The following is a 24,606-nucleotide window of genomic DNA, read 5'->3' as shown; positions in this document are numbered from 1 at the left end:
CAGCTGATATTGTACTGCGTATGTCTACTGGTGGTCAGTCAGCTTCCTTTTAATTATTGTTTCAGATTCACCAATTTTGGACAACACTGCTGAGTCTGCCACTGTCAATAAAGGCAGCAAACATTTCTCTTCAGTTCTCTAAATAAGAAAAAGGAAGTGAAAGAAAAGTGGAGGGAAACTACTGTGACTATTTCTCTGCTAAGAAGTTGCAGCTTGACTAATTTTCTTTAAAACTGAAAGACTAGATTATTACAAATGTTCTATGCTTTGTACATCTGGATTTACACCTTAAAAGGCACATATTTAGTGCAGTCTATTAGTTGGACACCCCATTTCTTCAGATTCACTATTTTTGGGCAACGGTGCTGAGCCTGCCACTGATCCCCCTGAAAGGCAGTGAACATTTCTTCTCAGGCCACTAAATGTGAAATGTTTAGTGGTCATCTGGACGGGAAATGGGTGTGAACATCTATCTGCTAAAAAGTTGCAGCTTGCTTCATTTTAAACTGTAAAACTGAAACTGCCTCCCTGGAGGTTTTCCAGCAGACTGTCTGGATTACTGCAAACATTCTGCCCTTTGTACAGCAGATATTATTTTCATTTTCTTCATCTGAATCTCCACCTTCAAAGGCACATAGGTCATGTTGTGCTTTCATAAATGGGGATATCTGGTGTAACAGATGTTTCTAAATCACCCTTAGAAGACCAATTTACATGTTTTGAATGCTCTGAACTTGTGAGTTTCTCTTTTTGGGGTGCCTCAGGTAAAGCACAGGAAATGTTTCTCCATTCTTCAGTAGCATTACTTTCAGTAAGTAATAATGTTGTAGCAGAGTTCCAATGGCTCAGATCTTTTTGATACACATGAGATGTGAATTTGTTTCTATTTCAGACGAGTGGAGTAAGTGATATCGTGCGGAAAGTATATATGTACATAAACGCGTATATGTGTAAAGCTACCCTTCACATTATGGTAGTACTTCAATAATTCATGTAATGTAAAATCTGTAACCTGTGTAAGGTACTTTGGATAAGAGTGTCTGCTAAATGACAATGATGTTGTGTAATATAATTCAGGCAAGTTGCAGTTAAAAGATGATTTCTGTGGCTAAATGCTAACTTCTATCAAATAGAAATGTCAGTTTAAATATTCTATATCAGTGTTTCTCAGCCATGGTCCCAGTTACTCACAATGCAGGCCGGTATTCATAGTGGTATTCATAATTAATTAGGTTTGATTAAGCTGTTTTTAACACTGCTCTTGATTTGACATAACTTAAGCATCAGCTGTTGAGTATTTTTGCAGATATGAGTTTGAAAAAAATGTTTATTTAAACAGAAGGATATGGGGTTTCTGCAAACTATTTATACATTAGAGCCTTGCAGGAAAAATCAGTTGTGCAAAAGATATTCATCTTAATTGATTAATCTCTCAGTGGGACCAAATGAGATTTGATCAATAGGCAGATATGTTGTATGTTGAAAATGGTCTCATAGTCATACAGCCCATTTCCGTCACAAACAAGTCAAAGAAGACTAAATGTAAAAATTATCACTTCAGACAGGTATTCTGTGAAAAACAAGTGAAATCCATGTAACTGAGTACTCAGGTATGATGAAAACCAGCATACACAGTGAGTCCCCAGAACCAGGGTTGAGAAACATTTCTAAATATGCAATGATTTTGTGTTTGTAATTATAATGCACCTTAAAAGATGGAGGTGAATTTTTTCAGGAAAAAAAAAAAAACTACATTTTTAAGCACTGTGCAAAAGCACAGAATGGTTGGTTATCCATGTGTCTCCCCCAATGAGAAGTCTTTTGTAAAGAATCAGTTTCATTGTTACTTAGGAATGACCTCAAGGCTTTATGGAGATTGATTTTCTTACTAGTTTTGAAGTCCTCTCATGCCAAACTGTTGCCAACATTGAGTTTGTTTTGTAATAAAGAGGAAACTGAAAAATGATTGAGAGAGGGTGTTCTGATAGAGCTTCCAGGGGACTTACACCACTCTCTTTATGTTTTTTGAATTTACTGCATTTTACTTTTTCCTTCCTTTCCTGTCAAGAAGACCATAGTCAGGCACGCAGTGTGCTTAGGTTTGCACTTTATTGTATGACTGGTAGTGATGACGACATGCTGTGTAAAATCATGTGTGTAATGTATATTAATGTATGTAAATTTTATGTTCAGCGATATGTTTAATACCACATCAGTTTAGAAACTTGATGTTTATATTGTAGAAATACCCAATGTGTTTTTGTATTGCAGGAAAGACACTCTTCAATTATCAACAGTAGACTAACAAGTAACATATTTTCCCACAATACCTCACATATTTAACACATTTTATACAATAAAAATTACAAAGCAGTGTATTAATAAAGGTTGTCATCTCTTAGTCTTCTGCTACATGGAGTCGTCTTCTTATTGGACTTAATGGCAGGCTAAAACGCCATGTAGTGTATTGCTGCCACCTAGTGGTCAGAAGTCATGCAAACACTGAGCCGAGTAGCATTACGGAAGCGGAAGACCACAGAGAACACCTTACCTTTACTTTACCGTGATGTGAGAAGTGTCTGTGGAGAGTGGGAGGAAACCCCTCTATTCGGCAGCCTGTAAAATAACTCTCCCCTATCCTTAGCATAGCCCACAAACTTTACATGTACATGCGCTGCCGTTTGCGGTCCTGCACTCTATTCACAGCGAATATCAACATGTCTTCCGACTGCTGGAGCCTTGCCTTCAAAGCACAATGCTTCAGTCTCAACCTGGTAAACAAAATCCCTGCCCATCGGTGCAACCTACCCCTCCCAGTCATACGCCCTTTGTCCCCACCTTGGATAATACATGCTACATGAACTCTTATTTGTTGTGACCCTAGTTTGCTTTCATGTCGATTATTTTATGATATCTCAATGTACTCACGCGCTGTTAAAACAAAAAGGGAGGAGCAGGGAAAGACTAATACGCAGCTCTTAATACAATTCCGTTACAAGTTGTCAAGATGAAACGCACACATTCTTTAGACTTGTTTTAGAGCACTGTATGTGGGTTTTCAGCGATCAAATGGGCTGTACCAATTTAGACTTTTCAACGTAATTTAAGAACATAAGAACATATGACAAGAACAGGCCATTCGGCCCAACTAAGCTCGCCATTTCTTAATTAAAGAGTATCCAAAACTGCATCAAGTCTGGACTTGAACACAGCAAGGGTCTCTGCATTAACTACATGACCTGGCAACCTATTCCATGTATTGATAACTCTTTGTGTAATATAATATTTCCTTATATCAGTGCGGAACTTACTCTTAACTAGTTTCCATTTATGTCCTCTTGTTTTACAGACTGAACTCACCCTAAAAAAATCTATTATAGTTAACCTTATTGATTCCTTTTATAAATTTAAATACCTCAATTAAATCACCCCTAAGCCTCCTCTTGCTTAGTCTAAATAGGTTAAGTAACTTGAGTCTTTCTTCGTAGCTTTTATATTTCATGCCAGGAACTAATTTAGTTGCCCTTCTTTGAACCTTTTCAAGAACTTCGATGCCCAGAACTGTACACAGTATTCCAAGTGAGGTCTGACTAAGGCATTGTATAATTTCAATATAGCCTCTTTAGATTTATACTCAATACTTTTGGCTATATATCCCAGCATCCTGTTGGCCTTTTTTACTGCTACAGCACACTGCCTAGATCCTGTTAAGCTTGGGTCAACTATTACTTCCAAGTCTTTCTCAAATTGAGCACATTCTAGTTTTTTTCACCCATGAAGTAGTCTTGTCTAAGGTTCTTATTTCCCACATGCAAGACTTTACATTTATCTAAATTGAATGTCATCTGCCAGGTATCTGCCCACTTTTGGATGCTGTTTAGGTCTTTCTGTATTACCTTAGTTGATTTTATACTGTTGGCTAGTCCCCCTAGTTTTGTGTCATCTGCAAATTTTACTATTTTACTACTAACCTCTGCATCAAGATCATTTATGTATATAAGAAATAGCAAAGGTTTAATTTTCAATATGAGCCTATCGTGCGGAACTTTGTCAAATGCCTTTTGAAAGTCCAAATAGATAATATCATAAGCTTGGTTTGAGTCCAGACATGCTGTAGCTTCCTCAAAGAAGTCCAGGAGGTTTGTTAAGCATGACCTCCCTCTGCGAAAACCGTGTTGTCTATCATTTAAGACACCATTTCGTTCCAGGAATAATTCCAAATTATCCCTAATGATGGATTCCAGTATTTTGCATGCGATACAAGTTAAGCTGACAGGCCTATAATTTCCTGGATCAGTCCGGTCTCCTTTCTTGTAGATAAGTACTACACTGCCATGTTTCCAGTCATCTGGCATTTCTCCAGTTTTAAGGGATTGCTTAAAAATAACTGTCAGAGGCTTGTAAACTACCTCTGCTAGTTCTCTGAGAACTCTTGGATATATTCCATCAGAGCCTGCTGCCTTATTTGTTTTAAGTTTCTGAAGTTTATCTAGTACTTCTGCATCATTTAAATCAATTTCCTCCATAAGTCTCTGAGAACTGACTGCACCTGAAGGCATACATATATATATATATATATATATTTTTTTTTTTTCACCTTTTATTGCCATGAAGACCTTCGGAGAGATAATTACCAAAAGCAAGTTAACCTAATTTTGGCTCATTTGAAGTAGCAAACGGTAGACGTAGCAAGCTAGCTGGCTAAGGAAATATTCAACTTTTCGACACAAGGACAGACAAATATAGCAAACTTTTAACTTCTGGTAAACTTTATAGCTTATAGTGAATAATTCAGAAAATGAATTATTCATTATATACAAATTTCAGTGTTGCTATTTGACAGTGCTTTTGTGGATATAAAATAATAGTCAGTCCCTTGAGTCCATTAATACTTAGCTACACAACATGCAATGTATTGTACCCCTATTTTGGTAAAAGGTACATATCTAACCAAATGACAACAGCATATTGTGACAGCATCTACATTTGCATTTGGGGAATACTGAAATGAACTGACAAGGTTTTACTTTCCGTTAAAATTGAAGTGTGACTCGTGCACTGTTTTCTTTCCAAGGTTGGAAAAAGGGAATCTTAGCTTCTGCAGATGGGACAACTGAATCCATAATGTTATCAAAGATCATGCAGCATTTTAAAGCCACTGTATTGACAGTAAGAAAGTATATTTTAACATCAATTTGAATAAATATTTTTGGTTCCTTTTCATTTTGTTGAATATGTTTGTCTTTAAGTGTTTTTATCAATCCAAGAGAATGTTGTGATCTTTCAAATGGTCAAATCACTGAAATCATTGCTCTAAAACGGCAACAAACTGCTGCCCTGGACGTTGTCCAGATGAAAGACTAGATTATTACAAATGTTCTATGCTTTGTACATCTGGATTTATACCTTAAAAGGCACATATTTTGTGCAGTCTATTAGTTGGACACCCCATTTCTTTCACAAGTAGTTAATTGCATATTAGTCTTTATGTATGAAATAATAATACATTTAATTGATTAATGCATTTTTTCCCATAATGCTACCTGAACCTTAAACACTACACAAGAAAACATTGCGCAGTGGTTTGTCCATGTGTCTCCCTATAACATGATTTTATGTACGGATGGCATTTTTGATCATTACAGAGTACTGCTGTAATGCCCATATGGGGATTGATCTTGATAGCACTTATTTCTTATTAACACTTATTTCTTATTAAGTAATATGTTATATTTTCTGAAGCATATACAAGTAGATATAAGTATATTATATACAACGTGTATATTTGTAAAACCATTCAATTTTGTGGCTCCATTCAAATTCTGTGATTATTTGAATATATATTTTATCACCAAAATTAATTACAGGAAGAAAAGTTGCCAACAGGTTTATTCCTTCATTTCAAAGAAAAAACTTGTATCTGCAACTTTTCTACTTTTGCCTGGTTTTTTTTTGAAAAATATGAATGAATTTCAATAAAGACAGTTACACGTGTCGATGATAATATCTGCTGAATGAAGAGTGTCACAAAATTAAACAAAAATGGAAAGTTTCAAAGTTGCATACCTATTGCCACTTAACAAAGGAGGACCTTGTGAAGGAGAACATCACTGAAATTAACTGCTTGCTTTAAAATGTTTAATTAGTAACCTGTTTATCCATGTATTAATGCATGTGTGGTGGAAATTTATGTGTAAATGTGTTAAATTGAAGATCCTCTGTTGACTTCCATTAACCATCTTTCCAAATGATCAGCGTATTCAATACTTTGTGTGTCTAAATCAGGTACATTTTATTGGTAATTGTCTGAAGGTATGAAGTAAGGCCAGACATTAGCTACTGCCTCCCCTGTGTAATTAGCAGGACTGTAAAACAGGTGTGTGGTTGCAGTTGCAGTTTTGTTGAACTTTAACAATGAATAATGTTTTTCCCTGCTGTTTTGTATCTGATGCATCTCACAATGCCAGTTTTGATGCACATATTTCCGCAATTTCTCAGGTGACAATAGACCATGATTTAATATCCACTTAAAACCTTCAATTTCACACTTATATGAAGTGCAACTCTAGATACTTTTTAGATGTTGAAAGATATGTGGCTGTTTTTTTTTTTTTTAACAACCATGTTCTGAGGAGGTGTCTTGCAGTGTTTCTCTATCCTGCTGTGTGGAGCCATTGGCAGCAGGTTTCCATTAAAGACTGGGCCGTGTCATTTTCTGGGTCTCCTCCCTCAACACCTCCTCCACCCTGTACAGGGTCTGGATCTCCTCCCCCAGACACAGGATCAGCGCAGTCTGCTGGTGCAGACAGCATAGAGAGGGGACAAACGGAACAGCCAGCTGTGTGTGATATCATGCTATTCCCTTGTGATTCACATTTAATTTCCATCATACAAAATTAAACCTAGTGACCAAGGCACAGACACACTGTTGTACTGGACACCTTCTGCTCCAGCGTATTTAAAAAGATTCCTTTAACATTAGGTCTCCATTTAAATTACATGAAATTACATTCATGGTTAATAGATACGCATAAACCTGTGTCTGCCAGGTGTGATTCACCATGACAGTCTGGTCAGGAAACTTAATTATTGTAGCTAATGTTAGAAAGATAAGCAAATGTTTTATGTACAATTAGCAAACAAACTTTCTATTTGTCTAGTAATGTGTTCGATATTTATGATGTCTGACAGCACTATCAGTATGTTATAGAATACTTAAAGGCCTGACTAATTTATACAAAAAATACGTGTCCTACTTAGACAGAATTTTCTAACGTTAAACATTAGTCAACTTTTAGCAATCAACGTTACTTCAGAGGTGTTGTTGCAATCGCTGAAATTCGATTTTATTCACTTTGAGATGAGTCTACAAAGAAAACGAGGAATAACCAACTTCCGACAGATGGCGCTGAAAAAATACGGGAATTGAGCCTAGAGTAAATAAATAACGAAGTATAAAACGAAAGTAGAATTAAATAGTGGATGAGGATCTGTGGATCTGTGGATCTGAGACAAAAACACTTTTTCCAGGAAAAGGTATGTGTTTATTTTATTTTTATTTAACTATAATGCCATGAAGACCTTCGGAGACGTAATTACCAAAACAAGTTAACATAAATTTGCCTCATATGAAGTAGCGAACGGTAGACGTAAGCAAGCTAGCAAAACGCATTTTGGCTAAGGAAATATTCACCTTTTCGACAGCAGGGCAAACAGATATAGCGAATTTTATAACTTGCAATCAACTTCATACCTTATAGTGAATAGTTAAGAAAATGAATTAGTTATTATACACTAATTTCGTCGAATAAATAGCAACGTATCGTGCCACAGCGCAAGTAGATCAAAGTAGGCCTTGTCTGGAAATAACTCTCACCGCGGCAGGGTTACAGATATTAAGCATTTATTAACCGTAAATGCAGATAGCTATGTGTGTGTGTGTGTGTGTGTGTTTGGCGCTGTCGTTGTCAGGCCATTCTATGATATTGTTTTGATTTTGTGAGGTGTTCATCCGAGCTACTGTTATGCTACTGAATGCGGTTTATTAGAGATAATTCTTCTCCACTGTCGGCGGTGCTTCACAGTATATAATATTGGTAAATAGTGTTGTGCAATAAAGACTGTAAGAGAGCTCACAGTACCTATTACCACTACCCACGTACTCCTCTGATGACGTCGGCACAAAAGTTCCCTCCTGATTTATTCAAACCCGTAACCACATGGGAGCAAAACATTGGCATGGGATTGAAAAGTTATGTTGCGTTTAATCTAACAAAGAACTGTCATGTCCTTCCACAGTTAACATTGATTAGGCATGGTGTAGCACCTCCTGTTTTTCCCTGTCACCAGTTGCAGTGCCTCCGAGACTGGAACACAGGGTGAGTGTAATAATAGTCAGTCCCATGAGTCCAATACTTGCACAACATGCAGCATGTTATATATGTTTTGGTAAAAGAGCTATGTGTAACCAAATGAGAACAAAACATTCTGATAGCATCTTCAGCTGCGTTTGAGGAACTTGAGAATAACTGAAAAAGTTTTACTTTCTGTTAAAGAAAAGAGTGACTTGTGCATTGTGTTCTCTTCTAGGCTGAAAAAAAAGGGAATCAGTGCTTCTGCAGATGGGACAACTAAATCCATAATGTTATCAAAGATAGACTACAGGGATATGTTTTCTTCTCTGAGAGAAACACTGATCTTTAATCATGCAGCAGTTACATTTTAAAGCCACTATACTGATAGTAAGCAAGTTTATTTCAAAATAAACTTGGAATACATTTTTGCTCCCTTTTCATTTTGTTTTGTATGCTTGTCTTTAAATATTTTCATCAATCCAGGTGAATCTTGTGATCTCCTCTCTATCAGAGGTGGAAAACCCCGGCTTCAGAACGTAAAAGTCCTGCCATGTATTTGTTCCACCCATGCACTACACCAGCTGAATTTAATTAGCACAACTCCTCAGCCAGGTAGAGGAGCTAATTAGTGAAATCACCTTGTTCCTAGCGAATGGCTAGAACAAATACATGGTAGGACTTTTACTTTCTGAAGCCGGGGTGTCCACCTCTGCTCTCTATCCATCCTATCTTTCCCTATTTTCAAAAAATTGCGTATTAATCCGATTTGAGCAATTCAGGTGAAGTACCTTGACTAAACATCTTCTCTACCTTCTCTAATGCAACCCTACAGCCGTCTGGTTACAGTTTCAGTTCCTTCACTATGCCACATACTTTTTAATATTGACAGTTTTAACAACACAAATCAAACAACACAAATTCACATTCCCATTGTTCCTTCATAACCTCAGCAGTTGCTAGCCTTTAGATTTCACTGTTCTATCAAACTGCATTATTTAAATCTGTAATCATGGTGATAATAACACACAATCAATTCATTTTTGTATTTTAAATTGGTTTGAGTTGACTGAATTTATATAATTATTTTAAATAATATAAATGCACTGATATTTTGTCCTTAGATCAGCACAGTACTCCTGCTTTGTGATGTTATCTATGCCTGTGGACGTGCAGAATATAGAACAGGTGAAGAGTGCTGCCCTATGTGTTCTCCTGGTAAGTAAATGTTTTGTTGAACTCCAGATTTTAGTGCAGTAGGTATAAGCTTATGTAGGAACATTGAAACATTAGGCAGTCCACCTCGCTGTTGGCTAGTCAGCAAGATTGTCTTGCATGAGTCTGACCAAGAGCGCTGTGTAAATCATACTAAAAAGCCCGTATTAACTGGACTTGATTTGGGGTCAGTTTTTTATGGGCTCACTCTTCCTTTAACCTGTGTAATGAATTCGAAGAGATGAGATGGTGGAATTGAGTTTGATCTGTTGACTTTTCTTTTTTTGTCAAGTTGTGGAGTATGAGTTTGGGGTTCACATTGTAATGAATACATTTTTTAGACTTTTTTGTCAGCTGCAGCTCCTATGCTTCTGTGGGGCATGTAAACTGATTATTGTCTGTGGCTTAGTAATGAGACTTTCTATTGTACTGTAAATGCTCTTATGATTGTGATGTCATTGGAAACAGGCAAATTCAGCTGCATTTTATGTCTTTTTTAGGGTCTCGTGTTTATAAGCACTGTACAGAGTACACCAGCACCTCATGTGTGCCTTGTGTTGGGGAAACTTTCATTGATGAGCCCAGTGGTCTCACTGAGTGTTTTCGCTGTGCAGTCTGTGACCAAGGTGAGCATAGATTTGTTTCCTGCAAATGTATCAAATCTTATATAATCACAGAACTTGCATCTGTCATTACAATTACAAAAAATGGACCTATATCTAAACCCCCCATAGCTTAAATATGTCATTCTGCATTCCTCCACAGGCCTTGGTCTAAAAATATCTAAGGCGTGTACGTCCACTTCAGACACAGTGTGTGGCCCTTTGGAGCAACATTACTGCATTGATCAAGACAAGAAGGGATGCAGAGCAGCCCAGAGACATACAAACTGCAAGCCTGGACAATTCATCAAACAGAACGGTTTGATTTTACTTTTCATTTGCCTATGAAACTGATGTGTTTTCTGTTTTGATCATAAGGTAAAATGCATGGAGAATGCTTTAACCGCACCTTTAAATGTTTACTTGGATAGGAACAACATCTGCTGATACCATGTGTGGAGATTGTCAGGGTAATACGTACTCAGATGGACTTTTTGCATCCTGCAAACCACACACAGAGTAAGTCTGTTCATAATCTTATGTTTAGTCTGTTAGTAAGTCTTCTTGTAGGCTTATTGTATAGAATGAGAGTTAGTGCTGTGTTCCTGTGTATTTATCCTGTGTAAACACTACAACACATTTGGTCTCATTTGGAGCTAATTCTGCATTTATTTCTTCTTGTCTAGCTGTAAATCCAAAGGACTTTATGAAGTGAAGCCAGGAAATCCTTCAGCTGATGCTGAATGTGGAGGGAAATTTTTGGATGGTCCCATAGTTGGAGCTGTATTTGGGATTGTAACGCTAATAATTGCTGGGGGTGTATTATTGTTTTTCATCAAAAGTGAGTTGTTCTCTATGGAAATGGTTTGTTTTTCATTATCAAACATGACTGAGTGGCAGTGTAAGGATTACTGTCCTTCTGTACTCACTGAACCACAATTTTCATACTATTAGCAGTAAAACCAGTGGTCAGCATACTGAATAATGTATGAATTCACATTTTCATGCTGTCATTTTTGCAATAGGAGCTGCAGCAGTCTCTTTGTAGCCATATTAGAAAAAAATAAGATACTCCTCTCATGTTATAGGATACATTTCAAATTGAAGAGTTATTTTATAATTTACTGTCCTTAGTTAGTTCAGTTTACTTACATTTTCACATTTCAATCTGTTTAATCTGTGGTCATCATCATAAAATCAATGAAAGTACTAAAATTAGTTAAATGTTTTCATTTCAGGGAGAAGGAAACAGAGACAGGTGGGTTTAAACTTTACTTTTTATACCTAGTTAATTTCAGAAGCCTGAGAGAATGTCTTTATGTGTTTTTGTTTTTTATTTATTCTTGACAGAGTATTAGAAAATGATTTCTCAGGATTTACATGTAATACTTTGTTTCCATTTTACTAGGGAACACAACAAAGTACAGAAATGAATGGGGTGCAGCAACAAGATACAGGTAAGTAAGTGTGTGTGTGTGTGGGGGGGTTATGAGTCTAGTGGGGCCCTAAGCTCTGTAGGGATCGAAGCCCTGGATCCTGGGTACTGTCACTGCCTAGACAGCATGAGGACGATGTGTGTAAGGAAAATGTGTTGCCATTGAGAGTTATGAAGTACTACTACCACTAAGTAGAAAAGTGCCTCGTAATATAATTCAGCAGATATTGTGCTGCTTATGTCTACTGGTGGTTCAGACAGCTTTCATTTTTATTTAATTATTGTTTCAGATTCACCATTTTTGGGCAACGGTGCTGAGCCTGCCACTGATCCCACCTAAGGCAGTGAACATTTCTTCTCAGACCTCTCAATGTGAAAAGTTTGGTGGTCATCTGGACGGGAAATGGGTGTGAACATCCTTCTGCTAAAAAGTTGCAGCTTGCTTCATTTTAAACTGTAAAACTGAAACTGCCTCCCTGGAGGTTTTCCAGCAGACTGTCTGGATTACTGCAAACATTCTGCCCTTTGTACAGCAGATATTATTTTCATTTTCTTCATCTGAATCTCTACCTTCAAAGGCACATAGGTCATGTTGTGCTTTCATAAATGGGGATATCTGGTGTAACAGATGTTTCTAAATCACCCTTAGAAGACCAATTTACATGTTTTGGATGTGAATTTGTGAAGTTTCTCTTTTTGGGGTGCCTCAGGTAAATCACAGGAAATGTCTCTCCATCCTTCAGTAGCATTACATTCAGTAAGTAATAATGTTGTAGCAGAGTTCCAATGGCTCACATCTTTTTGATAAATGAGACATGAATTTGTTTCTATTTCAGACAAGTGGAGTAAGTGATATCGTGCGGAAAGTATATATGTACATAAATGTGTATATGTGTATATATGTAAAGCTACCCTTCACATTATGGTAGTACTTCAGTAATTCATGTAATGTAAAATCTGTAACCTGTGTAAGGTACTTTGGATAAGAGTGTCTGCTAAATGACAATGATGTTGTGTAATATAATTCAGGCAAGTTGCAGTTAAAAGATGATTTCTGTGGCTAAATGCTAACTTCTATCAAATAGAAATGTCAGTTTAAATATTCTATATCAGTGTTTCTCAGCCATGGTCCCAGTTACTCACCATGCAGGCTGGTATTCATAGCAGTTGAGAACTCAATTAATTAGGTTTGATTGAGCTGTTTTTAACACTGCTCTTGATTTGACATAACTTAAGCATCAGCTGTTGAGTATTTTTGCAGATATGAGTTTGAAAAAAATGTTTATTTAAACAGAAGGATATGGGGTTTCTGCAAACTATTTATACATTAGAGCCTTGCAGGAAAAATCAGTTGTGCAAAAGATATTCATCTTAATTGATTAATTTCTCAGTGGGACCAAATGAGATTTGATCAATAGGCAGATATGCTGTATGTTGAAAATGGTCTCATAGTCATACAGCCCATTTCCTTCACAAACAAGTCAAAGAAGACTAAATGTAAAAATTATCACTTCAGACAGGTATTCTGTGAAAAACAAGTGAAATCCATTTAACTGAGTACTCCGGTATGATGAAAACCAGCATACACAGTGAGTCCCCAGAACCAGGGTTGAGAAACATTTCTAAATATGCAATGATTTTGTGTTTAATTATCATGCACCTTAACACATGGAGGAGAATTTTTTCCACAAAAAAATTACATTTTAAGCACTATGCAAAAGCACAGAATGGTTGGCTATCCATGTGTCTCCCCCAATGAGAAGTCTTGTGAAGAAGCAGTTTCATTGTTACTTAGGAATGACCTCAAGGCTTTATGGAGATTTATTTTCTTGCTCACTTGTGTTGAAGTCCTCTCATGCCAAACTGTTGCCAAGCGCCGCCCCTGCCGACAGCCAGGAAAGTAGGGGCAAACATTGAGTTTGTTTTGTAATTAAGAGGAAACTGTAAGATGATTGAGAGAAGGTGTTCTGATAGAGCTTCCAGGGGACTTACACCACTCCCTTTATTTTTTTTTTTATTTACTACATTTTACGTTTTCCTTCCTTTCCTGTCAAGAAGACCATAGTCAGGCACACAGTGTGCTTAGATTTGCACTTTATTGTATGACTGGTAGTAATGACAACATGCTGTGTAAAATCATGTGTGTAATGTATATTAATGTATATAAATTTTATGTTTTAGCAATCAAATGGGCTGTACCAATTTAGGCTTTTCAACATCGTAATTTAGACCATGGTTTAACTTGAGCCGGGCACAGACTGCATTCATTTCTGAACTTTATTTTCAGTTTCGGTTTTAAAACAAATGCAGCCTGTCCACCCATTTTCTGTTTGATGCAAGAATTTCACCAGTGTTTTACATTAGAGTCGTAACTCTTACAGGAAGAGGTGATCAGTAACACAGATAACATTTAGGGTATGTTGGGGGTAATTTCATAATTCAAAATAATAATAAATGGTTTAGCAGGATATCTGCTAAGCACATAATTTGCTTGGCAGATACCCTTAGTCAAGAAGTCTTGCATTGCATACATTTTAAACATTACATGTTAGTGGTACAGTTCATGAGAAATGCCTGGGTTAAAAGCCTTTCCCAGATTCAAACGCACAGACCTCTTTGTTTCCATTCCCTATATGCTATACTACTCATCAGTCTATTCTGTGTCTCTCAAACCCTTTGATAAAATGTTTGAACATGTTCTTTAAGCTTTAAATGGACAACATCTGAAGTGCAGTAAAGTCACAATCTGAAAACAGCACAGTTTTCCCTTAAACTCTCTCAAATCTTAAATCAAATCTCTGGGAACCCAAATAGCTCAGTGGTTCAGTTGTTTGAAGCTGAGCTGTACAATCTGAGCCCTATGGAGGTTGTCCAACAGAATGATTGGATTACTGCAAACATTCTGCACTTTGTACAGCAGTTAACATTACAATACAGAGTGCCATAAAAAAGAGGATAAGCACACAGCTAAGACAACTGAGTCCAATGCCGAGGTAACAACTGTCTATAAACCTGAGCTATAGAACAGCAGCTTCACTTCCTATTCATTAATGCCTGGGCCCTGTAATGCGGATTCCAGGAAAAGCTTTATTACTGCTCAAACTGACAAATTTGATCCTGATGCCTCCTGAGAGTCTGAACTTCTTTTGCGTATTTCTACTATGAGAAAACAATTAGGCATATAAATGACGGTATCTCATTGGGGTTATAAAGTGGACACTTCCCTTCACAGTTCTACTAACATGTTCTTCTTCACATAAAAATGGAAAATTGCACTCTCCACAAGTTATACACCTTCTTTCCGACTCCAGTTGACACTATTCCCTCTACATGAAAGCCCCCCCCCCACTTTTCTCTCCCTCATGGACAAAATGAATAGCTAAACTCTCAGTCCTGTTACATACCAAATTGACCTGTCTTCTCCTCTCAATTGCTGCAGTTGAACACTTCAGAACCTGGTTATGCTGCCAGGTATATAGCTCATACAAGAGACTAACCAAAATTTGCCTCAATGTTGCGATCTCTGAAGACAGGGGACATACTGGGTACCCATCCACCCACTGTTATAGGTTCTGTGGTGATGGTAGCACATCATAAGTAGCCCCAAAGAAGAACCATGTATGATTTGCCTGCATACACCACAGGTCCCTCCAACTAAGCCTCCTCTTTTCTACACTCTCCCAGTTCATCCACTGTCCTTGGTTCATCTGAGCCACTGCCCTAGAATGCCTCACTGCTTCCTCCTAATGACATATCTGCTCTGCAACCAATGTCCTCCTCTCTGTAGGGTCTCACTTATTCCACACTGTTTCCCCTGGACCGTCTCTCCCTTGCTGCACCCTACCAACAATATTTATATGCTTCAGAGCTGTCTGTGCCTCTTGTACTGCTTGCCTTCACTTCTACGTCCTCCATATAGCTACATCTGGCACCAGACTACTATCTAATGTATCATGGCTTCCTGACAGTTGCAACACTAACCTTACCTTAGCACACTTAAACTCCTCCACAAGGCTAGATATATAATCAAATCAAATAATAATCAAATAATCAATCAAATAAGTACGCTTAAATGAGACAACTGCACTGAATTTGTTCAACAGGCAGTTGTGAACAACAGTCTAACTGTTGAACACCCCATTTCTTTCACAAACTGTGCAATTGCAGACTAGATGTAAAACGATCAATTCAGACAGGAGTTTTGTCAACTACTCAATTGAACCTAATTAACTGAGTGCTGAGCCATAATGCACACACAAATCTCCAGGATGAAGGCTGAAAAACAGTTCTAAATATATATTTCTTCCTGTTTGTGGTATTAATTAAATTAAGTAATGCAGCTGTTCTTTTACACAAAACTACACAAACTTGAAACACTACACAAAACACATAGCACGGTTGGCTGTCCATTTGTCTCCCCATGAGACAGATGACATTTGGTCATTAAATGACTGGCCTCACGGCTGTATGGAGATTGATCTTATTTTTCTCTTGTTTTTGGAGTCCCCTCTGGCCAGACTGTGGTTGAAGTCCTCCGTTACACCTGACCATTCACTCAGCAGGCCAGATACTGATGGAGACCAGGATTGTATAGGGACCTTCCAAAAAATAACATTGTGCTTATCAATAATAGAGAAGACTACAGAAAAATACAAAACTCAAGGAGTGTGCCCTGCTAGAGTTCAGGGAGACTGACACCGCTCCCTTTATGTATATTGCATTTACTTTTTACCTCCCTTTTCATCCTTTCTTTTCAACCATGCCATATGCACAAATATTACACAGTAAACTAAATTTGTGCTTGATTATGCTGATGCCAGTGTGTTATTTTACAGCCAAATCTTAGTAAGCACGAAGGATGCGTCCCAAAAGATGAAAGCACTAATTTAAAAAAGCAGTTGCATGTATTATGAGAATGGCAAATAGTGAAGAAGAAGCCATCATTCCTATAACTATGAACAAGACAAATACTTATTAGGTTTGTGCAGCTATATACCACTATGCAAAACACATATAGTTGCAAGCAAAAATTATACATAAAGGTGAGGTGTGGAAGTGTACCCTGCCTGGACGTACTGTACATGCAGAAAGCTGAAAAAGCCAGTGGGTCCATTGAACAAGGTAAATGGTGGCAGGACATTTTATTGAGAGGTGTGAATGGCAATGCTGTCATGGTGAAAATTGATTGAAATGCCATATTGTTAGATATCAACTATTCCTAAACATATGAATTTGACATATATAATAAGCATGTAAATCATGTAGATGAGCATGTACATCAAATTTTATGCTGTCATGACAAAGTTTGTAGGAGAGGTGATTGAAGATGACATTTTTACCATTTTTACCAACATATAGCCAGAGCTCCCTCCCACTCCACAGTCTTGATTCTTCTAGACTTTTCTGCAGCCTTTGACACAGTGGACCACACTCTGTTTCTATTTACCCTGGCTACATTGGGGGTCGCTGAGACCCCTCTCCTTTGGATTAAATCCTGCCTCTCTGGACATCTCCTTCAGGGGGTCCTGGAATGGTAGGTTGTCCAGGCCCCACAGCCTGTCTATGGGTGTCCCTCAAGGCTCTGTACTCGGCCCCCTCCTCTTCTCTCTTTACATACAATCTCTCGCCTCTGTCATCTCCTGCCACGGCTTTTCGTAACACTTTTATGATGACAACACACAACTCTTCCTGTCTTTCCCGCCATCTAACACACAGGTTTCTGCACACATTTCAGTGTATCTGAAAGACATTTCACAGTGCATGATGGACCACCGCCTAAAGCTCATCTTGGCTAGGACTGAGATGCTTTTCAACCCATCCAGGTCCTCCCCATTTCAAGACCTCTCCAACAGCCTAGACCCAACAAGCCTTTTCACAAATGCCACTGTCAAAAGCTTTTGTGTAACACTTGATAGCAAACTGTCATTCTTTTCTCAGGTTGCAGTGGTGAGTTGGGTGTGCAGATTCTTTTTGTACAACATCTGAAGGATCCACCCCTTCCTCCCTGTGTATTCAATGCAGCTCCTAGTTCAAGCCCTGGTCCTCTCATGGCTGGACTACTGTAACTCCCACTTTGCTTGCCTTCCTGCCTGTGCAATCAAACCCCTATAACTAATCCAGAATGCAGCTGCATGACTTGTCTACAATCTCCCTAAAATTAGTCAAATTACCTCCATCCTCACTTCAATTCATTGGCTTCCTCTTATCACTTGCATCAAGTTCACAACCTTGGTGCGGGCATACAGGACAATGAATAGGACAGCCCCCTCATATCTACAACCAATTTTCAAATCCTATGTTCTATCAGGGACAGCAGAATCACTGACCATCTTCTGCCACAGACTGAAGACTCATCTCTTCAGACTGCATCGCGGTTCCACCTCAATCCCTGCCCCCTAATACTTGCTACCTGGAGTTCTTGCTGTTTATTTCACCTGTAGTGTTTTGGAGATCTAGTGACTGATGTATGGTAGTATACTTGGCTTCCCTAATCTAGACAGATTGCACAAGGTAATTTAGGGTAGAGCCTGCATATTGTAATGCTCACACTCGCTGGTGTAGCAGTGTTGTTAGCCTGGCTTGACACTATTGCTCATTTAACTTGCATTGATACACTTATGCTCTATTGTGCTGGAATTTCGTTTTGGAGAGATGAATGTAATTTAATGTAATGTAAATGATTTCCGTCTCCAGACTCACTTGCTTCGATCTCATTTCACGTTTCCCTATTTGAAAAATGCAGCGAATAGGAATAGAATACCTGGCGCAGTTCACCAATTGCGAGGCAGACTACAACAGTGTACTTCGTCAAGAAGTGGGACGGCCGTCTGAGAAATCGGACATTTTGTCGACGGTTTAGGTTCAAGGTAGGTGAAACTCAAGTGGGTCTTAACGTTGTGTTGTTTTTTATTGATGGCAGTTTAGTCATGTAGCATTGCGGGGAAACAGATTTAAGTTCATTAGGGTATCTGTGTGCCTGCGTTACATGGGCGTGCGTGAGTGTACATTATAACGCTGTAAATTTGCTGTTTTAGTACATGAAAGGTTGCATATCTTCCTATATGTGTATGTAAAGGTCAGACGTTCGCCGTTATTTTTCAAGTAAATTTAATCTTCAAGTAAATTCCGTGGATCATTTGTTTTTATTGTTTTTATTTTTCAAGACTATCATTTTTACTGACTGGGACTCTGACTAAAGTACAGGGAAGTGTCATGTCTACTGCTACTGCGCTCTGCTATAGAAAGAGCGAGGGGAATACCGCAGTTGAATTAGTTTCGTTTTCGCTTAGTACTTTTTTGTCTCATGATTCTAATGATATGAGTCGTATGTATGTGAATTTCTCGGGTTTGATGAGGTTGTGAGGAGACGAAGTTAAAATGGAAAACTCGCGAGCGTCACATTTTCAGGAGCCCACTCTCTCATTGCAGGCTGCTGAAAAGTTTTCCATTTTAACTTCGTTTCCTTACACCTCACCCATATTGTGTGGGTGAGGTGTAAATTGGGAAATCTTAGTTGTTTCCCCTTAGGTTTGATGTAGGATGTGGTGTTAAAACTAGTGTAGGCGTGGCTTAGTTAGTTGGACACGTGAACATCTTTAGGTAAGATCTTTTGGGATTTAGGTCAGGAGATAGAAACTAAATTGCAAAGACTATAACTTAGCTCTGGCGTCCAAGCTAACTTTTAAATATTGAATGTCAATATTAGCATTGGCACTAGGCTAAGGGTTCAGTTTTCATTCACTTCTCATACAGATCATTGCAGTATGTTTGTTCCAGGTCTGAACTGAAAGGTAACATTGGCATTGCTTTAAATCTAACGTAGAGGTTTGCAGTTTTATAAAATTACTGTGCAGTTGAACAGAGAACTGAAATAGAGAATACAGAACTGTCATTAACGTATTTCGCTTTCTGTCAAAGGAGGATGTTACGTGTTAACCCAAGGCTATCACGGGAATCAGCACTTCAGCAAATGGAGAACTGAATCATCACGTATTAGTCCTGACAAATTATTCTACAAAAACTGGGATATGTTTTCTTCAAAGGAAGCACAAATCTGTGTACCATGCGACGTTTGATATTGAAATCTACTGCATTTATGGTAAGTTATTTTAGCTTACTGCTTTGAATAAAGAAAATTTCAGTGTTTTATCTGTCCAGTTTGTTTAATCTGATATCTTGTAATGGATTTTGATCAATGTTATCATGATGATTATACAGATGAGAAATTATTGCCATTGATAGTATAATAGTATTCCCATCAAATGTAGTGTCTTGTAGAAGGATTGAGATTCACTGCAAATATTTCCTGAATATTAATTTACAAGACGGTTGTATTTATTTGCTTAGCAAGTGCCCTAAAAACAGCACCCCAATCTTCCCCCAGTTTTCTCTAATCTTGTTATAAATCTAAACACTCATAGGATGCATCTTTTGCACAGTTTCTCCCTCAGAAAACTTGAGAGTGAGATTAAAATGGTCTTTTTTAACTGTTTCCTGGCTGCAGTAGAATGGGAAGGTTTGACATTTGCCTGCAATGGCTACCACTTTTTATAGGCTTATCTACTCACATTCACTCAGTTTTGTTTATGATGGTGATGACAACTCGCAAGTCAAAGCTTTTCTTTATCGTAAGAATATAATAAATGAATGCTAGTCAGGTTCAGAGGAAGATGGTACAATATCTGCAGTTGTCAGTGACTGAAAATATTCAGTAAGACGAACATCTCTGCACTTATCCATTGACAGAGCTATCAAATGCTTTCAACACCATGCCAATATTTTTACATACACTACAAAAATTTAAATGTCAGTGATAGTGAAATGACTTCCCTGTCAAAACGCAGTGTGTGGCATTAGAGGGTATGAAATTTGAGGTTCAAGTGCTTATAAAAGGGGTTCCTCAGGGTTCAGCTTTAAGTCTGTTCTTGTCTGATGAACTTCAGCTGTATGCAGTTGACTTAATAGTTTTTTTCTCAAGTGAGTCAAAGATTGATGAGGCATCACAAATTGCAACTAGTATTGTAGGAGCCTAAATGCAGTTTATTGATAAAATATGAGTATGTGATTAGTCAGCATGCAATAATTTAAGATCATATATAAGACGACAGTAATTTACATGGTTCATTGATTTAGAAGGAATTGGAAGGAATATTTACCGTATTTACAGGTTGATTTATTTATAGTCCATATTTACAGTAATGCATAAGGTGTCATTTATGTTACATGTGTTGGGGTAAGAATTGGGGAAGTCAGGCAAGGAGAGAGTGGAGCCATACAGTTTTTTGACCTCTCGGTCTCTCTTTCTCATGAACTATTCTTGCTAATGAACAATCGTTCTGTACCAAACATTTCTTGTGTCGAAGTAAACAGTTCAACTTTACCAAGTGGTCCTGTGGATTTTCTTGATGTGAATTTGGACGATGGGAGTGGTTAGAGCGTCAAGCTAAGGCTTCACTCATTGGAAACCTACAGGTGTTTCAAAATAATACTTCAAAATAAACATCTTCATCTGGAACTGGTGGTAAATCCAAGAAAGACTCTAATGAAGAAAAGGAACACTTAAAGATTGTATAGAGAGGATTGAAGATTTGAAGGCCAGCACATTAAGAAAGTGTGTTGTCCTTTCAGTATTTAGGCATTTTGCTGTTTGAAAAATTGAGGATTAAAGTCTTGATTAGTGACTTGTCTTGACTAGATTAATGTTTTAGGAAGAAATGCTTCTTTAGTGCATTTTATTTCCTATTCAACCAGCGCTCGCTACGCCCCTGGCCCTTTCCGCTCATTGGTGGAACATCAGTTTTAAGGGGCGTGTCATCTTACCCGGAAGAATGTGGCGACGGGAGTGCAAAGGTCAAATCGCGTTTCCGGCAGTCTTTTGCGATGTGTTTATCGCACATGTTCATATCGCGATGACGAGGACAATATAATTTTTTGTTCAGGACTAACTGCTGTCATAATTTAATTTAGTTTACCTGTTTTTTTCCTTTCTTTCTATGCATATGCATGGAGACACAGTAACAGAATAATGAATCTCCACCCTGCTATGCACACGATACAGGTTTCTGGCTTGTGCGTTTATATTTGATTTTTTTTTGGTATTTCATGCAGGTTGGGACTGATGTGAAGCAAGCTATCAGACAGATCAGTTTTTATTTCTCTGTTCTATGAAGACTTAGGGAACCACAGTACCTCAAATTAACTGGTGCCATCATTCAGTCTTTTATTTTTATTTAATCCCGTTTAGTGAATAGGGGATTATTTGCCAGTTTTAGTTCTCTCCCCATGATGATCAGGGGCCCAAGCCTGTATGGCTAGAACCATTTTGGTTAATGTTTTATTCCATTCCAAAAGTGCTTTTTACCTGATATTGAGATTGTGTGTAGTATGTGAGGGATTACAGCTATTCTCTTTAGATCAATAATTTGATCTAAATCGATCTCCCTAATCAATCTCTTTCGACAGTACTCCTGCTGTGTGATGTTTCCGGTGCCTGTGGTGGTGCAGAATTTAAAACTGGTGAAGGATGTTGCTGTATGTGCTCCTGGTAAGTAACTGTCTTGTCAAGCTCCAGCTCCTCTTGCAGTAGATGGAGGCTGATGGGAGTTAGTGTCAGCGTTCTTATTTTATTGTGATGTCACTGAAAGCCTGCCAGTTCAACTGTTTCAATTTATGTTCGTCTACCTATTTTTTTTCTTTCTTTCTTTGCATATTTATGTAGAAGGAGCAATGGAGTAATTAATCTCCACCCTGGTTATAGGAATCTACAGTATGTAGTATGTAAACACCTTTCTCTGTTCTGTGGGCAACTAGGGAAGCAGAGTTGCTCAAATTACCTGGTGCCATCTTTCATTATTTTTTATTTAATCCCATTTGGTGAATAGGGGAATATTTGCCAATTTTAGTTCTCTTTCTGTGATAATCATGGACCCAAACCTGTAGGGCTGCAACCACTTTGGTTAAAAATTCATTCCGTTCTGTTGAATAAAAATACATTTTACCCGATATTGAGATTGTGTGTGGTATGCAAGGGCTTACAGATATTCTTTCTTTAGATCAATTGTTTGATCTAAGTCAGTCTCTCTAATCAATCTCTTTAGACAGTACTCCTGCTTTGTGATGTTGCCTATGCCTGTGGTCGTGCAGAATATAGAATAGGTGACGAGTGCTGCCCTATGTGTGGTCCTGGTAAGTAACTGTCTTTTGTCAAGCTACAGCTAAAATCGATACAGGCTTACAGGAGTTGTGAGAGAGCTTTTCTTTTATTGGGATGACACTGAATGCATGCAAGGTCAACATTTTCATGTATATTTTTCCTTTAGGGAGCAGAGTCTACAAACACTGTACAGAGTACACCAGTACCTCATGTGTGCCTTGTGTTGGGGAAACTTTCATTGATCAACCCAGTGGTCTCATTGAGTGCTTTCGCTGTGCAGTCTGTGACAAAGGTGAGAATACTGATTTACAGCAAACATATTAATGATTTGTAAATACTGGGATTGCAGGTATGCCATCCACTCACATTAGGGGTTGATGGGGCATACCCTATACCTGCGCAGCATAGTGTGAGGCCATTTTGTGATATATGTCAGAAATAACATTTAATAAGCTTGAGTTCTGACAGTTTACATTTTAAGAGATATCTTGTTGAATAACAAATATTGTTTGGTCAAATACAAATTGTTCTGGCCTGTTTCAAATGCCTGTGATTGTACACTGAAAGCATTTTTATTAATGATATTAAGGTTTGCGACAGCTTTCAACTGAAGACTTTTTTTCTGAATGAATCTCCTGTTTTGACCACAGAACTTGATATCATTGTCACAACATGGGTTTCAATTCTTCATTCCTCCACAGGCCTTGAGTTAAAAATAGGAAAAGCTTGCACTCCCACCTCAAACACAGTGTGTGGCCCTCTGGATCAGCACTTCTGCACTGAACGGGACAGGAAGGGGAGCTGCACCAGAGCAGAACGACGCACAGTTTGCAAGCCTGGACAATTCATCAAACAGAACGGTATTATATCTTTGGTATTACATCTTTATTACAACATATGTGTTAATCTGTAATGCAAACAACTAATATGTGTTAATGTGGTTTGTGTTTCTTAACAATTGGAATGTCTGGATGGATGTTTCTTAAAACTGTTGGGATGTCTTCTGATATTTGTAGGAACAGCATCCACTGATACCATATGTGGAGATTGTTCCGATAAAACCTTTTCAGATGGCCTGTCTACAAACTGCAAACCGCACAGAGAGTAAGCTTCCTCACATTCCTGCATTTATTCTCCAATTATGCCATTTTCCAGTACAAAATTCAGTGTAGGCCTCATAAATTGTATATCCTGCGTGTTGAGATTAAATAAAACATTTAATTTGCCCTAACCTTCATTTATTTTTTTACATTTATTTTTGTTACAGTTGCAGCTCTGAGGGACTTCCTGAATTGAAACCTGGCAGCCGTTCCTTTGATTCTGAATGTGGAGAGAAATCTGACTGGTCTGACTTGAATCTGACTGGTCTCATATTGGGGATTGTTGCAATTGTTGCTGTATTAGTTGCAGCAGTAATAGGACTCTTTTTATTTATAAAAGGTAAGGTATTCCTTCCAAGTGGTAAGACTTGTTTTTTGAGACATATTCAATGTTGATGAAGTGGCAGCTTAAGGTCTGCTGTCCTCCCTGTGTTCAGTGAACTAATTTGTTATATTTCTACTAGTTAAATCAATTATGAGTGAACACATTGAGTTGTATTCACTATTCACTGATAGAGTGGATACAACTCAATTATGTAAGGAATGTAAAAATTGAAATAGTGTAATATATTGACTGAATGGGATTGTTGAAATAGAAATGCATGTGTCTTGTTATTTCAGGGAGATCAGATAGGGAACCTGTTCCCACTACAGAACTTGGACAGGTAGAGCAGGTGTGAGCTTTCTTCCAGGTATATCTCCTGCTGCGAAGAAATTTCCCTGGGCTAGAAAAGATGCACACCACAGCCAT

At 38.0% G+C, this 24,606-nt stretch overlaps 2 protein-coding genes and 1 long non-coding RNA gene across 3 annotated transcripts in view; all 3 read left to right on the top strand.

Moving 5' to 3' along the window:
* LOC118780278 overlaps positions 1-12,397 on the top strand; it is a 30,887-nt gene extending 18,490 nt beyond the window's left edge. Inside the window, exons 14-17 of the mRNA XM_036532689.1 lie at positions 10,855-11,009; positions 11,407-11,426; positions 11,577-11,625; positions 11,894-12,397. Of these exons, the coding sequence (XP_036388582.1) occupies positions 10,855-11,009; positions 11,407-11,426; positions 11,577-11,625; positions 11,894-11,943 (274 nt within the window). The 3' untranslated portion in view covers positions 11,944-12,397. The remainder of the gene's footprint in view (positions 1-10,854; positions 11,010-11,406; positions 11,427-11,576; positions 11,626-11,893) is intronic.
* LOC118780899 lies at positions 7,438-8,703 on the top strand. Its single transcript, XR_005005080.1, has 3 exons — positions 7,438-7,536; positions 8,299-8,378; positions 8,590-8,703. It is a non-coding gene; the product is annotated as an uncharacterized LOC118780899 (long non-coding RNA).
* Positions 12,398-22,125: 9,728 nt separating the features above from the next.
* LOC118780277 (tumor necrosis factor receptor superfamily member 14-like) lies at positions 22,126-23,863 on the top strand. The gene is made up of 5 exons (XM_036532688.1): positions 22,126-22,146; positions 22,700-22,791; positions 22,926-23,047; positions 23,457-23,615; positions 23,772-23,863. Exons 1-5 carry the CDS (start codon positions 22,126-22,128, stop codon positions 23,861-23,863), a joined length of 486 nt encoding a protein of 161 aa, XP_036388581.1.
* Positions 23,864-24,606: the final 743 nt, after the last annotated feature.

This window comes from Megalops cyprinoides, chromosome 7 (genome assembly GCF_013368585.1).
Source record: "Megalops cyprinoides isolate fMegCyp1 chromosome 7, fMegCyp1.pri, whole genome shotgun sequence".
Classification (NCBI taxonomy): Eukaryota; Metazoa; Chordata; class Actinopteri; order Elopiformes; family Megalopidae; genus Megalops; species Megalops cyprinoides.
The sequence above is the reverse complement of the archived record's forward strand: the minus strand, read 5'-3'. Positions and strand labels throughout refer to the sequence as shown.